The sequence below is a fragment of the Chelonoidis abingdonii genome, chromosome 7 (assembly GCF_003597395.2).
Source record: "Chelonoidis abingdonii isolate Lonesome George chromosome 7, CheloAbing_2.0, whole genome shotgun sequence".
In the NCBI taxonomy this organism is placed as follows: Eukaryota; Metazoa; Chordata; order Testudines; family Testudinidae; genus Chelonoidis; species Chelonoidis abingdonii.
In genome coordinates, this window is record NC_133775.1 from 19969437 (window position 1) to 19985393 (window position 15957).

General features: G+C 40.6%; 1 protein-coding gene across 2 annotated transcripts in view; it reads left to right on the forward strand.

Moving 5' to 3' along the window:
* The window catches only part of PDE4B (phosphodiesterase 4B), a 376436-nt gene that overhangs the window by 291964 nt on the left and 68515 nt on the right, over positions 1-15957 (forward strand). For both annotated transcript variants that reach the window (XM_032771931.1, XM_032771932.2), the window contains 3 exons: positions 2309-2345; positions 2519-2589; positions 6952-7001. In XM_032771931.1, coding sequence (XP_032627822.1) covers positions 2309-2345; positions 2519-2589; positions 6952-7001 — 158 coding nt within the window. The remainder of the gene's footprint in view (positions 1-2308; positions 2346-2518; positions 2590-6951; positions 7002-15957) is intronic.

Consider the following 15957-nt stretch of genomic DNA (forward strand, 5'->3'; position numbering starts at 1 on the left):
ATACCACATGAGAATGGAGAAATTGGCCTCATTAGACACACTTTCCATGCTTTTAAATGAAGGCAGGTAACCAAATCTATGTGCCAGTAATTACATTCCAGCAACTGAATGCCTCTTATTGGGCAAAGGCATCAATATTCATAACGTTTTATGGAGGGAAAAAAATTTCAAGTGAATTTAATTCTGAGGAAAAGTGCCAGAAATTGAAGATTCTTTCTATAGATCAGATGGAGCAAGAGGCTGCTGCAGTCCCAGTTTCCCCATGCAGCTCTCCTCATCTTCCCATGACCAGCAGGAACTGTCTCAAGGCAGTTCAGCTACTAGAGGGTAGTTCATTCTTCATGTCTAATCAGTTTTTAGTCTTGTTACAGAGACTACCTAAGGTGTGCAACTAGTGCCAACCATAAAGACAGGTTTTATGATAGAACTCCTGTTTGAGACCGTTAACTCATTTAATGGGTCAGTTAAGCAGCCACCCAATGGTTGTTATTGAAGACGAGATTGGATCTGCTGACCTTGCACGCAATGTCTATATCCAGTTACCAGCTGGCATTAATTTATAAAATATGTAGTGGTTTCATAAGAAATGGTCTCATAATTAGAAATGGGAGACAGTAAACAGGTAAAGTATAATGGATTATAGTGTGTTTTTGTTTTTCATGAGTGTGAAGGATCTCTCAGACTTCTGTAGAATTTTAATGGAAGTTTATAGGATTTTTATACGCATTTCTAAAGGGCCTTGTGGAGTACCACAGTAATTACAAGCGGAGGGACTATATAAACCTTAGATGCAAAAGTTTCAAAATTAATTAAAGGGATTGGGCCTTTATTTCATTTCTAAATATTAACCTATTGCTTATTTTAGAGCAGAATTAAGCCCTATTCAGTCCTAAAAAATTGTTATTAATGCACACATAGGAAATTATGTATAAATGCCATGACCTCAGAAAATAAGAATGTTAGATATATGTGATGTTATCAGGAACATGTATAAATTCAAAATGTCAGGCATGGGCTCTTAATGTGAGAGCAAATAAATTTACAAATTAAGAACAGCAGTTATTCTCCATTAAATTCAAAATCTGTCTTTTTCCTCTAAAAACAAAGTTAAATAGATTATTATATATTATATGAATTATAAATATTTTATAGTGTAATAGAAATCTAAAAGTTAGCAAGATGGTCCAGCTATCGTGAGAAATACCTACCAAAAATCTCTAGCTCTAGTTAGCATTTAGCAAATATTTACATAAGAGACTGTAACATCTCTAAATTATGTAAATAATATATTATAAGATAATACGTTTTACATTTGACAAAAATTATCTGCTGAAGCAAAAGGATTTGTTGTAATGGCTAAGGTCAACCAATGCAAATCTGCATACTAAAGTATGTGTACTATAAAAAGCTTTGTATGATATGTACTCAAATGAATAAAATTCTCAGTATGTATTTAGTTGATTATAAATACAAATACATAATATTTACCAACCCCACCACCACCAAAGGTAGTAATGCATTTTGCACAGTGCATATTCTCTTATCTTCCATGATGAAAATCCACAGACAAGTAACAATGTTTAAATAACATTGAAGGCTGTGACACAAATCAACAAAAGCCAGGAAATTCAAAGATAACCTTTACTCAGACTGTTATGCTTTTTTTTCTATCACAGTATGAGTGAGCCACCTTAACCTTGAGTTTCCTGGCATTTATTGCCTTGTGTTACCAAAACTGAGCAGTTATTCCAGCTTCAATTGTTTTTTGTCTATGAATGTGCACAGTGACTAGGGGACCTTTCCATCAGGAGCAACCTTTTATGTAATTTAAAGAAACAGTATGTGTAGTAAAGCTTTATTTTTGAATAGTGGGGCTACATGAGAAAACATTGCATTGTAAAATGCTCTTTTTCCAATTTGAAATTAAACTATATTTGATATAAATAGTTATATTTGCTCATAAATACTAAGGAGCCAGTTTTTAGTTCCAGCTTTGAGTTTTGCTTACACAAGTCGGGCAGTTGGGTACCCAGCTTCCCAAGTTGAATATGCACATATTGTGTTTGTGTGCACTGAATGGGTGCCCACCCACTTTAGTAGATACATCCATTTACTAGCAAGCAAAAGTTGCAGCATAAAATAAAAGGCTACCATAATGCTTGGTTTGGCTGACTGTACATTAGTGATTACATTCCTTGCAGAATTTTTACATCATACAATTTGATGAGTATGTGTGTGTACTGTACTAAAATACTGATAATTATTCTCTGACATACGAGTCACACTTTTTTTTTTTCATTTATTTTAGACATGGAGATGACTTGATTGTTACACCTTTTGCACAGGTAAATTTCAAATAGTCTCTTTGTTTATACTATAAACTGATAAATTGAATGGAATAGAAAGTTGCCCTTTAGCATCTATGCTCTTATATTTTTATATTTTTATATATATATATAGAAAATTTGCATGTTTGTAAAAAAAAAAAATTAATATTACATGTTTTTGTTTACTTTAGGTCCTGGCAAGTTTACGAAGTGTGAGAAATAATTTTACATTATTGACAAATTTGCATGGAACATCAACCAAGTAAGCTTTCTGCTTTTAATTTAAATTTGTTTTTAAATACAATATATACATGTTGGGCCAGATTTTCTATCTGAATTCAATCCAGTTTCCATTTGTTCAGGCACAATTTTCCACCTGCTAAGAACTGCGTCTAGTTTTGTCCATGGGATGAACTTCAAAAAAAGTATTCATATTTAGATCATAACCTTTTTGGTTTGGGACTGTCTATTACTCTTTGTTTGCCTGGTACAGGGGGACCCAAATTCTTGGTTGGTCCCCAGGCATTACTGTAATAAACATAATTACTACTAATAATATGTCTAACTACTAATATTTGTGCTTGTTATTCGGTGCATATGCAGAAATGAAGATTAGTGCTGGAAAATTGGCCCATTGTGATAGTATCTAATGCAGAGGCATGAGTATGTTCTAACATTTAGAAAATTACCCATTAGCTCATTTGTATGGTACTTCAAAACTTAGCTACTAGATGGTAAACTTCACTGCAATTTATGTCAAATAAAGTTGTACAAATATAAATCTCAGGATGAGAAAATTACTGGCAGTACATTTGGGGATATATTTTATTATGGCATTTACATTTCCTAGTATTGATTGTATATGAATATTGATATTTCAGAACCAGAAAATTTGATTATAATTAATGGTGAACAAAATGCAAAGAATTCTCCTATCTGGTGCAGATAAGTCTCTAAAATTGGAATGCAAATAGAAAGTTTATCAGCACCTTTGGAAGTTTTATTCTTCTTCTTTGTGTCCCATCCTTGGTCATTCTGGCTCCATCCATTCTTGCAGATCAGTTGATTCCTTCCTTTTTATTTTCATTTCTTCCCCTTTCCCAAACCTGCCTGCTGCCATCACTGCCTCTCCATCTGAAAACAATGCATTTGCTCTCAGGGAGAGTTGGAATTAGAACCAGGTGACTGACCTGAATGGGGTCAGGTGATGGAGCAGCTGGAGCTAATGGCCCTTTGTGTGTGTGTGAAGAGAATAGCCTTGGAACACAGCAGCTCAGGAGCCACTTCTCCTTTAAGAGGGGGAAGAAAGGGTTCAGGAGCAGAGCAGCCCACGTAATATTAACTGTCCATTCCAGTAGGGAAGTAGGGGGAAGGCAGAAAAGCCAAGGTACTGCTGCTCTTTGGTCAGGCTGGAGCAAGGGCACAGAGTGGCTAGATAGAGCAATTCCCAGGAAAGGGGACAGGTGGGACATCATCCTGTGCTGAGCCTAGAAAGATATCTCAGTAAGCCTGCAGAGCCTAGTTTCTTTTTTTTTTAAGCGTCTTGCCTGCAGTTCCCAGCAGCAACAGCAGAGAGCACCAGTGTGATTCTTCCAGCACAGGGGCTGTTTTTCTCTCCCCATCCTACCTTGGACCTGTCCATTATTTAATGCTGCCCCTGGAAAGAGCTTGGTCTTTGAGAGGAGGGGGAGGTCTGTACAGTGAGAGGCCTGAGCTCTGGGACCTGCATTCTAGGCTATCACAGGCTGCCCCCAGGCCCTCCTCTCCTTTCCTTTTTCCCTGCCCAAGAGGCAAAGACCAAGCCTTTTCCCAGAATGCCAGCCTTGAGGAGGGGGACGAGAAAGCTCCTGGCCTCAGGGAGAGTGGGAGAGAAGAACTCGCTGGTTCCTGGTGGGGCAGACTCTCCAGAGAGAGAGGGGCTGGATATAACTGGGGACAGAGGGGAATGCTTAGTGATGGTGAGCAATTGTGAAGGGGCAACTGAAGGACTTGAGTGATTTGTGGGGAAGTCTGGGGAGCAAGAGGAAGTGATGCTGCACACTAGTGTTTTCAGAAAGAGAGAACCATGCACTGGATAGTGCTCCTGGGACTGACCTTGGATTCCACCTACTCTCTGCCCCGACTGAGCTAACTCTTCCTCTGTCTACAGTGCCATCCCTAACTTTGTAACCCTATCTGGCATGATACACAGGAAAAAAACAAAAACAAAAAGGGTAACTAGGAGGGAAGAAGAAATAATATTTATAAACTATCATTTTAAAAAGATAAGTTATCATCCAGTTTGCCACTCTGGGTTTCCCAGCCTTTTATTAGAAGCACAGTATGCTGTTTCAGACCAGACCCATTAGTCACATTTGACTAATCTGTAGGATCAACCAATATCATTTTCAGTCATTTATTAAAGAAATGCTCTCTCTCTCTCTAAATATATATATTTGCACACACACGCGAGCTAGAGAGGCAGTTTCATTAGTACATGACTGGAAACGATACATAATATCAGATGAAAATATATTTACAAGTAAAATCCGGAGTAGTACGTACAATAAACTTAATTTTAAATCTAAAGTGCTCAGCATGTTAATTTTCATTTTAAGATTTTATTTTTGTTCTGATGTAGAGTAGAAATCATTGGAACCAAGTAAAATGTTCTTCTTACTCCCTTGTCCTGAACATTTTCCCCCCAGTCAAAGGGATTGTTTGTTTCTGTGTTCTGCTTTGAAATAGCCACTTCGCATGAAGTCACCATTAATATCATTTCTGGGTTAGTTGTGGGTATCATTTAAAAGTACTATCTGGTAGGTCCTTGGAATTTTGCTCTTGAAATTGTCTGTTTTAGATGATATCTATTAAGTTTCTCTAACATTTTCTGACACAGTATCCCACTTTCATTTGCTTATAACTTTGAAAACTTTAATCTTCCAGAATAAAATTTCCCATGCTTTATGTCTGCCTTGGTGGTATTTTTTTTTTAAAGTTTTAAAATTTTTAAACAAGCCATTTTCAGAGGGAGGGTAGATAAAAATTGATAGTTCTGATTAGGTTTTTAAAAAAGAGTTTCAGATCATTTTTGAACAGCTGTAGCATCTCAAAGGTTTGAAGTCACAGTCTGCAGTGCAGCAGGGGTGGTAACCTTGAAGTCAGAGAGGTGTCTTTCCTTGTTCTGTGAATATAATCCCAGACTGGTCTGAGTTATAAACCATAGAAAATCATTATTTGCACAGCTAAAATAGAACTCATTCTCTTAAAACATTATATATCAAACACTCTAAATTGGTGACAGTGTGTGTTCACTTCTCAGGACCTGTGTGCTTCCTGCATTGTTTCCAAACAACTGCACAGAATGACACATAGGCAGAATGCATCCAGGCCCTGCTCCTCCCTGTCAAAATATCCTTTGGCTCAGAGGGAGGAACACTGGGCTGGTGCAATTTTGTAGTATAAACTTGAATTCTGTATACGGGATGGGTCAGTATTATAGAGCAGTAGGTCTCTTTTTTATCAGACTTTCCACCGCTAGGTTGTGATAGAGGCCAGGATGAAAATAACATGGAGTTGTGCTGGTTACATGGGGAAGCAGAATTATGACGATTTTACAGAGATGGTGACTGTCCTTTTAATTAACAGGAATTTACCCCTTTTCAAAGAGGGTTGTGTTTTGGGGCCAGATTTTCCAATGAACTCAGGAGTCAGGTTTTCAAGTGCTCAGCACCGACAGTTGGCGGCAGATTTTCAAAATAATTCAGCATCCAACATACTCCCCAAAATGCTGAACTCTTCTGAGAGTCTAGTTGCATATTTAAATTTCCCACATGGGAGCTGAGCTCTTGAAAATCTGCCCCTGTTTTGTGGGTGCTGAGCTCTTCCGGAAATTCTGGTTGTAGGGATTAATTTGGTCCCTCCTTGCCTCTGGGGCACTAGGTGACATTGGCTAAAAATGACTTTTTCCATGCATACTTCGGAAAAAGATTGCACCATTTCGCTGTAATGTGAACCTTGCCAGGTCATCTAGCTCTTCGTGACCTCTAAAGTTACCTAGATCTTTGTGACCTGCAGATTGGATTACAGTAATGTTCCCTACTTGGGGAACCTGAAGCTACAACTGCAGCTGAATGAAGCAGCTCACTTGTGTTTTTAGCTTCAGGGAGCTCATTACACCCGTGCTCCAAAGACAGCACTGTCTCCTTATTTGCTTCCAGGTGGAGTTTACAGAGTGGAAAGTGATCTTTAAAGCCACATAAAGGCTTGTATTTCCCGAGAGACAGATCTTGATTCAGGAGTTCAGTGCCCCCATTTGTTTTAGGGAACCTGAGTTTGCTGATCTTCAGTGCATTTCTGATTGTGGCAAAGGTAGTGAGGGATGATGTTACTGATCTTTTTGTTGCTAACTGGCGTATGTTCTGTTCATAATTTATGCATGTGTAGCTGGAAGGCATGAGATGTATGGATTTTTTAAAATTAAAAAGAGACAGATTCCAAATTGTTCATCAACCACTAATTTCACTTTGCAGTGTTTTGGGATTCTAGTCAGCATGAAAGGTATTTCATACCTAAAGAAGAAGGCAAACCACATTGTTTATAATGATAATACTGTATAAATGTTTTATTCTTTATTCCTCCACAGGAGGTCTCCAGCAGCAAGTCAGCCACCAGTCTCCAGAGTTAGCCTGCAAGGTATGAATGTGATTTGTAATCACTTGAAAGTTTCAAAGTAAACTGTATGTCCCTTGTTATATATCATACTGTTAAAACTGGGATCTCTCGTTTTATAAGGTATCTTGCCTGATTCTCCTCTCTCACTGATGTAAATTGGGTATACGTAATCAGACTCATATTTTTTTTTATATATAGTCTTGTTCTTATTTTTACCCTTTATGTGCAAGAAGAACATTGTAATTTTGGGCGGTCAGCCACGGCTGTAGAAGGTAATTAATTTGTTATCCTTAGGATTCCCTATTCTGTATAGGCCTGGACAGGCCCTATATGACAAAACTTAAACAGGCTCAGACATAGCTATATATTTTACATTTGTTTTAATTTGAGTTTGTTTCCACTGGAACTGGATAAGAGCTAAAATCAAAGGTTAAATCCTGAAGACCTTTTTCAGGCCAAATTACTATTGTCTTCATTAGGATGTTCTGGAGTGTTTTAAAAAAATCTTATATTCAGTGACAAAGAGGGAGAATGCATGCCAGTGGATTGAATTAATTCTTATTAATTAATTAATTCTTATTTATTAATTTACTGGGACCAGATGGCATTCACCCAAGAGTTCTGAAAGAACTCAAATGTGAAATTGTGGAACTATTAACTGTGGTTTGTAACCTGTCCTTTAAATCAGGTTCTGTACCCAATGACTGGAAGCTAGCTAATGTAATGCCAATATTTAGAAAGCACTCTAGAGGTGATCCCAGCAATTACAGACTGGTAAGTCTTACGTCAGTGCCGGGCAAATTAGTTGAAACAAGAGTAAAGAATAAAATAGTCAGACACATAGAAGAACATAAATTGTTGGGCAAAAGTCAACATGGTTTCTGTAAAGGGAAGTCATGTCTTACTAATCTATTAGAGTTTTTTGAAGGGGTCAACAAACATGTGGACAAGGGGGATCCAGTGGACATAGTATACTTATATTTCCAGAAAGCCTTTGACAAGGTCACTCACCAATTTACTCTCTTACGTAAATTACGTTTTCATGGGATAAGAGGGAAGATCCTTTCATGGATTGAGAACTGGTTAAAAGACTGGGAACAAAAGGTAGGAATAAATGGTAAATTTTCAGAATGGAGAGGGTAACAGTGCTAGTTCCCCAAGGGTCAGCCCTAGGACCAATCCTACTCAACTAGTCGTAAATGATGAGGAGAAGGACCAGTGAGGTGCAAAGTTTGCAGATGAATAAACATCTTCAAAGATAGTCTTAAGACCAAGACGCTGTGAAGACAACTATCACAAGAAGTACCTATGACAGAACTAAGTGATTAGGCACAAAAACATGGTAGAAATTAAATTTAATGGTGGATAAATCAGTAAGTAATGCCACACTGAGAATAACCCCTATATACATACAGTATGATGGCGGGCGAATTATAGCTACAAACTAATTCAGGATATGGAGACATTGGAGTCATCATGAGTTACTCTGACGACGCGTCACACAGTGCACGCAGGCAAAAGCAAACAGTATTAGGAGCTTAAAAGATAGAGACTAAGCACAGAGAGAATTCTATAGCCTTATATAACCATTGGTATGCCAATTTGAATACTGCGTACAGTGTGTCTCTCATCTCAAAAAGATATAATGGCATTGAAAGGTTCAAAGAAGGGCCAGCATAATTATTAGGGGGTTTGAGAAACAGGTCTATAGAAGTTAAAAGAGGCTGGACATTTATCAGCTTGGAAAAGAGGGACTAAGTGGGGATATGAAGACATAATATAAATATAAGTGGTGGGAGAAAGCCGAATAAGAATGAGTATACTTATTTCCCATAAAGAACTATGGGCGCCAAATAAAATAATGGCAGCAGGTTTAACAAAATACAAAGAAGTTCTCTCTCACACAGCTCACCGTCACTTGTGAGCATTGCTGACGAGTTGTGAAGGAGAGGAACTATAACAGGATTTAAAAGAGAATGGAATATCAATCGGAGGTTAAGTCATAATGGATATTAGACAGGATGGGTAAGAATGGTTCCTAACTGTTTGTCAAGGTGAGAGATGGCATGAGGAGAGCATCCTCTCGATATTGCGATGACCGGTCTCTGGAACTGGCATTGGCCACTGTCGGTAGACAGGATCCTGGGCTAGATGGACCCTTGGTCTGACCCAGTATGGCCATTCTTATGTTCTTAAACACATGTAGTTTATTGTCCGAATTACCTCAAAGCAGTGTTCAGACTTAGGCCATGGCTACACTGGCACTTTACAGCGCTGCAACTTTCACGCTCAGGGGTGTGAAAAAACCACCCTCCTGAGCGCTGTAAGATACAGCGCTGTAAAGCCCCAGTGTAAATAGTGCCGTAGCGCTGGGAGCGCGGCTCCCAGCGCTGCAAGCTACACCCGTAGAGAATGTGGAGTACGTGCAGCGCTTTGAAGTTTCAAGTGTACCCATACCCTTAGAGAATATTATAGAAGTTGCATGGGCACAATGATTCATGACTGTTGAAGATGGATGCCCCATTTGCTGCTGTTGTAGGTAATTGTTATTGAACGCTGCACCTTCTTGCTACAGAGTAACAGCCCCTACATTAGCAAAAGGTTCCATTCAGCCGTACTGTCAAGGCTGTGACTCTATTCATTTTGCTGCTCTGTGTGTTCACTTCTTTCCCCACCCTCCGCTAATCCATCTCTTGAATCCCACCCCAAGTTTTATAGGGTTATTTAACATTTTTCCATTAATATTTCTCTGATTGTGGTTTTAGATTCACTTGTTCCCCTTTATGTATGTATGTTCCTTCTTTTTCCCTTTTCTTTCACTCTTTCTTGGTGAATCTTTTCCTCCTTTTTGTCTTCCTGTTTTCCCCTCTGAAAAATTTCCCTTAGTATATACTTTTCCATTATTGCGATTCCCTCTGCCCATTCCACTTTTCCCAGGTTTTGTTTTTACCAGTCTCTGCCTGCCTCTCTCTCTTTTTCTCTGTCACTGTCTCCTTTCTTTTTTTCACTTTCCAGACATTCCTATTATATATCCTAACTGCTCCCCTTCACGTGTACCCTATCACTCAGACTTGTGCACACATGCTTCTTCCCCCTCACAGACTAACACAGAAGGGTTCTGGGTTCTCTTTGGTCTTGGAGGGGAATAATATTAAGCCAAGTCTTCAGAAGGAGTGTACCAATCAGAGCTGAGCTGAGCTCATGCTGCCAGGGTTAGTCTTACCACACAGAGCAAAGTGAGTCCCAATCAATAGTTCAGCACCTGTTCTACCACAGTCTCTGCTGGAGTTGGGGGCAGATGGGAGAGGAGTGTGCAGTGTCTGCTTTCGGGCAAAAGAGGAGCAGCAAAGGGAGGCAGAGGGTGAGAGCAATCCTTGCAGGTGACAGGAGAGCAACGGAACATAGGTGAAGAAGCAGAGAGAGGGATCAGCTACTGGGGTGTGGGAGGCAGAAGGAGGAAGCTGCATCTTGAAGGGGATTTGTTTATTTTTTCCAGGTTAGTTTATTGTCTATTCTCTTCCCCCCCCCCACCGTCCCGCATCTTGCTAACCAAAGCAGCAGCATGATGCACCTGTAGGGCAGGGGCAGCCCTGTTTGCAGCATATGAAGCTTTATTTCCTACCAATAAACAGATGTGGATGTGAAACCATTCATAAAATTTTATCTTCTCATTTTCAGTAATTATGGGCAAGGAGTGACTGCTGAAGGGTGATTTTCATATTGGGTGCTATTCACTGGTGGCTGGATTAATAGCTAACATAGTCATTTGATTTTTCCTAATATGATCCATATTTTGTGGTATAGAAATTTATTATATTGGAGGTTTTTCTGGTAGGTTAGTCAAAAAATAACTAACGCCTCTCATGTGAAAGCCTCTAATGCAGTGTTCACATATGATCTTAAACTCATCATTTGCTCACTGTCATATTCACAGCATTCAGATAGGATTAAGAGGAACACAATTCATCACTTTTATCTGTAAATTATGATTTTAGTAGGACTTTTGTCTCATATGCCTTATTAGAAAGTCCTATGCAATTTAATAGAGAATGATAACCTTACCATAGAATTTTTGTATACCACTTACAGAATCTTACAGCAAAGATATTATTCTCTGTTCAATTCTGTACATATTTAGAATAGTTTTGATAGACCCTTATTTCTGCATTTACAGAGAAATTATAGGGATTTGCACTGTTGCCAACTCTTGAGATTTTATCATGAGTCTCATGATATTTGGCATTTTGCTGAAAGCCCCAGCACCTTGAGTCATGTGATTTTTATGAATCTCTCTGCTCTCCCCCCCCCCCCCGGCCTTTGTGGTTCTGGAGAAAAGCATGAAAACATGAACACTAAAAACTCAAAAACCAGAAGACAAATGAAAAGATACCCAACATTTATTATTTTTAAACCTGTCTCATGATTTTTGAATTGTTGAGGTTGGTAATACTGATATACTACATTTATCTTACATTCAGATAACTTATGCTAGACATAAAAGCATATCTTGGTATTTAACCATGATATAAAGGAGACATGCATTTTATCATCAGTATGTGGATTTATTTTTATCTTAGTATTACAAAATGGCAGTGACGCAAAATTGTACCTCATTTTAGTGTTTAGGGCCTGAGGTTGAGCAGTGAGCACCCCCTGGCACATTGGAAAGTTGGCACCTGTAGCTCCAGACCCGGAGTCAGTGCCTGTACAAGGAGCCGCATATTAACTTCTGAAGAGCCGCATCTGATTCCGGAGCCACAGGCTGGCCACCCCCTTGTTTAGAGAGAAGGGGAATAATCCTTCTCTCAGATGGATCTTAGATTAGAATAGCTCCCAGAGGATTTATTGTCCATGTTTCCCATGTAAACTCTGTGCGTTGAATCCTAGCCCTACTGAAGAGTTTTGCCTTTGACTTCAGTGGGGCCAGGATTTCATGCCATATTGCTTAGAGCTTATGCCATAGGTTTTACCAACTTTACCCTAGCTGTCCACCCTTACAATTAGATAAGTGAAGTGAAGATAGACTAGAGATTAGGTAAGTAAATTAAATAGTATTTTTAGGGCAGCATTCTTGAGTAGGGAGACTTTGCTAGATTTTATTTGGTTTCCATGCCAGTGTAACACCGGCAGACTCCGGTTGTCATCGCGCTGGATTGAACCTAGGAGCTAAATAAATGAACCTCTACTGCATGAGCTAAAAGCTATATGGCTGTTAGCTCAGGCTGTGGAGCAGACTCATTACTCTCTCTCTCTCTCTCTCTCTCTCAGTGGTCTCGGTGCCACTAGAGAGGACACAAGGTGTGTGGGTTACACCAGGACTTTGTACCTCATATAAAGACTTCCAGTCATACATTCTGGTTTTAAGCTATGACAGACAGAAAAAATGGACTCAAAAATATTAATTTTCATTTTGTTAGTCCCCTTTCCAAAGACATCTGTGGAACTGTCTACATGAAGTTGTCCGAGACAAACAGGTTGACCAGGTACAGAAACTGGTTCTGTACTCTTTCATTGGCTTTTATGTATTGAAGGACACAGAGTAGTTGGCAAAACTTCTCCCAGATATGCCACTTCCTATTGATTTCATAATACTACTCCAGTATTATCCAAACTAAATGAAGTTTCAGAGTCTGTCTCTTCCCTCCCTCTCTCCTTCTCTATGACTATCTGATAGTCCTTTTTTCCTCAACTTCTCTATGATCCTCCAGAGCCACCAGTCTTCAGATAAGCCCCAGTTCCTTCCCATCCTGTGACACTCCAGTAGGACGTCAATTCCTCATTGCCTCAGGCTCAAACCTCTGATAGATCTACCCCACCTCCCAATCCAGTGCAACCCTTAACTTTGATGATCAAGTTTCTTAGTTATGCTCTCTGTGTTAAGTGCACCCACTAATCAATGTGGCCCAGTGTCCATAGCTATAATACATAATTCAACACCATGTAATCTTTGGCTAAGCAGCTTATCTTTGTTATCATTGGACTGGGAGTCTGAGGGGCTGCTTATGCTACTTTAGCCACAGTTGATTTTTGTGGTAAATTATGCCCTGGACTTGTTGCCTCCCTGTACCTCATGTATAAAGTGTAAAGGAATGGCATTGGAGTGGAGAGTGTTGACTAACAAATACTCACGTGCTTCCATTAGAGATATGCCTAACTAAAAGGGACAGAATAGGGTGTCCATAGTGTCCTTTATCCTACACGAATGTACGAATGTCACATATCCCAAGACCAGCCTGAGTTCTGATCTCATTTAACTGCTGCACCGAAAGTGATCAGCAGTTAGTATTCCCACTTTGCTGTCCGTACTGTCTGTTTGTCCTTCACCATGCCACTGATGGTTACTATATAGCCCACACCTACCTGAAGTTTGCATTGATTATTGCCTCACAATACCCAGCCACATGCACTGTTACATACTGTAACTTTTGACTCTAGGGGGGAAATCTAATGCCCATTGGATATTAAGTTTCTTTATTTTTCCAGAGTGGTCACACCTTTTGCCTGAATAGGGCTGTAATTTGAAAGATATGAAAAGGAGAATACAGTTCCCTATCTGAATACTTCTGATGTAGTGCCAGCTTTATTTCCTATGTCTCCTGAAAGTTTCACAGAGGGAATCTGTAAAGCATTCTGCCTGCATTTAGCCTATGCTGGATCCTTAGAGATGAAAAATGTAATTTTAAATCAAAATTTGTTTATATATTTAAGGTTACGTGTTTATTATAGATCTGCCATTGTCATACTTTGATTCATGGATTCAGCACCATCAATTGACGTCAGTACGAACATCTCACATTCATTTCCTTTTGTCATTAGCAGCGTGATTTATATCCTGTTATGAAAAGTACAAAATGCGTGATTTAAAGCAAACTAGTATAAATTAATGAAATTATCCTTGAGCTGTGGTGAGAAGAGAGATTACATTCAGCACTTACACTGGACATAACATGCCAGTTGTTGCCAAACTGGAAGTTTACAGGATTTGGCAATTGTTTAAAATAAAGGACCAAATTCATCCCTGGTGTGTTCCCATGGAAATGCACCAAGGATGATTTTGGCTTAGTGTGGAATGAATAAACTATAACAAATTATGCAGTTTGTTTTTTTGTCTTTGTTTTTCTTTAGACCAGGAAAAGCCCGACCACAGCTTATATATGACAAACCACTAAAATGTTGATAGTGATGTCACTGTCAGTGTCAAACTTTTCTTAATGTTATAACCACAATCATAAAAGGAAGCACAACACATAGTGAACATCCTGCGTTTTGTCCTTGGTATCAGTTTAAGCAAATCTGGCAGATTTTTCTGTTATTTGGTTATAAATGCAGATTATGGGATTAGACAGAATTCTTTTATGAATTAAATAAAAATTTAAAAAATTAAATATGTGACTGTAGCAGAAACAACAAGAACAACCTCAAAACCCAGATCTGTCATTGGCACGGTTATTTCACAGTTAGAAATGAGAATAGTTAAAGACAACAAACCTTAATACATATTAGTACAAGCAGTACCCAATTGCATTTTTAATGATGTAGAAGCATGTTAATGTGATCTCAGCTGCATTCTGTAAATTCACTTTTTTACAATGATCTTATTTCCAATGTTAAAACTACCTAATTTGTTGGTGTGATTTATTACCCAGGTGTGGTAAAATTGCTGCTGCGCCACACCGTCTTCTCCCCCGCCCCAAGTGTCTGTATGTGGCATGCAAGAGCTGTGCCTCAGTTTCCCCATGTGGCCTTTGACCTTTTTTAGCCATTGACATGACCTGGCCCTCTGGACAAACTAGGTAATGGAGTCCAGCACTATTTAAGGTCTCAGACTTAAAGTCAAACAGAAAATAGCAAAACAATTGAATCTTCAGCCCACCTGAACTCAGCTGATAACCTTCTTCTTTGCAGGCTAGTCCCAGCTTCAAACAATCCTAGCACTGACCCAGCTTTGTTGGTTTCACTCCCGCCACTTCGGGGTGTCATTCTCTCCCTCTACCCAGGGTTTCAGGTAGGCTACAGTCCCTGATTGGCCCCTATCACCAGCTCAGGACTCAGCTTCCCATGCTTCTCTCAGCTCAAGCAAAAGTTCCCAGGTACCCAATACCAGGTTTATAGTGGCACTATAGAGCCGGGCCCATGCTCAGAAGTGGCCGTGGCCTGCTCCCCTTACACTGTGCAGAGACCCCACCAGCACGCTGCCTCCTCCCCGCCCATCACTTGCTCCTCTCAGCCTACCCGCCAGCCGACCGAGCACTCCTCTCTGCCTCCTGGCTGGACCCCAGCACACCTCTGGCTCCGGGCAGTCTCTGCTTCCCGCCACCTGTGGGGCTCCGCCTATCTCCCCAGAGCTGAGCCTCTTGGGAGTGTTACAGAAGCCTGGCCAGCCTGGTTGATTTTGCCACTCCAGAGGGGCCGGAGTGATTCCTGGCCCCAGGACCAGCCGTGGCTGTGCTGCTGGCTCAGCCCGGCAGACACAGTCACCTCCCAGCAGGGCTGGTGAGTGTGGACAGGAGGCAGGGCATGGGGGAGTGGGTCTGTGGGAGGTCTGGGGAGGGTGCTGGGCTGTGAGGGGCGGGGAAGATCTGTGTGTGTTGGGACACTAGGGAGTGGGGGTTCTGTGTGGGGTGTTGAGCAGTTATGGTGGAGCTGTGGGCAGGGGGGCACTGGGCAGGGGTGATGATGTGCAGGGTGTTGTGCATTTGTGGAAGGGTTGGGTGGGGGTGCTGGGCATAGTGCGTCCAGGGGAGTTCTGGCCATCGAGAGTCAGGGGGGTATTGGGCAGGGCGGTTGTGTGGCGCAGCATGGACACCACCACCCCGGACAGGAAGGGGCAGGCTGGCAGCACAGAGCTGGGCTGGTTTGTGAATAGTGCCCTCACACTGGGCTGGGCAGAGCGGTGCTGCCCCTGCCATGCCATGCCCTTGGCTGGCCCCTTGCTCCAAGGACTGATGCCCCCCGTGCCATGTGCCATTGCCCCTAT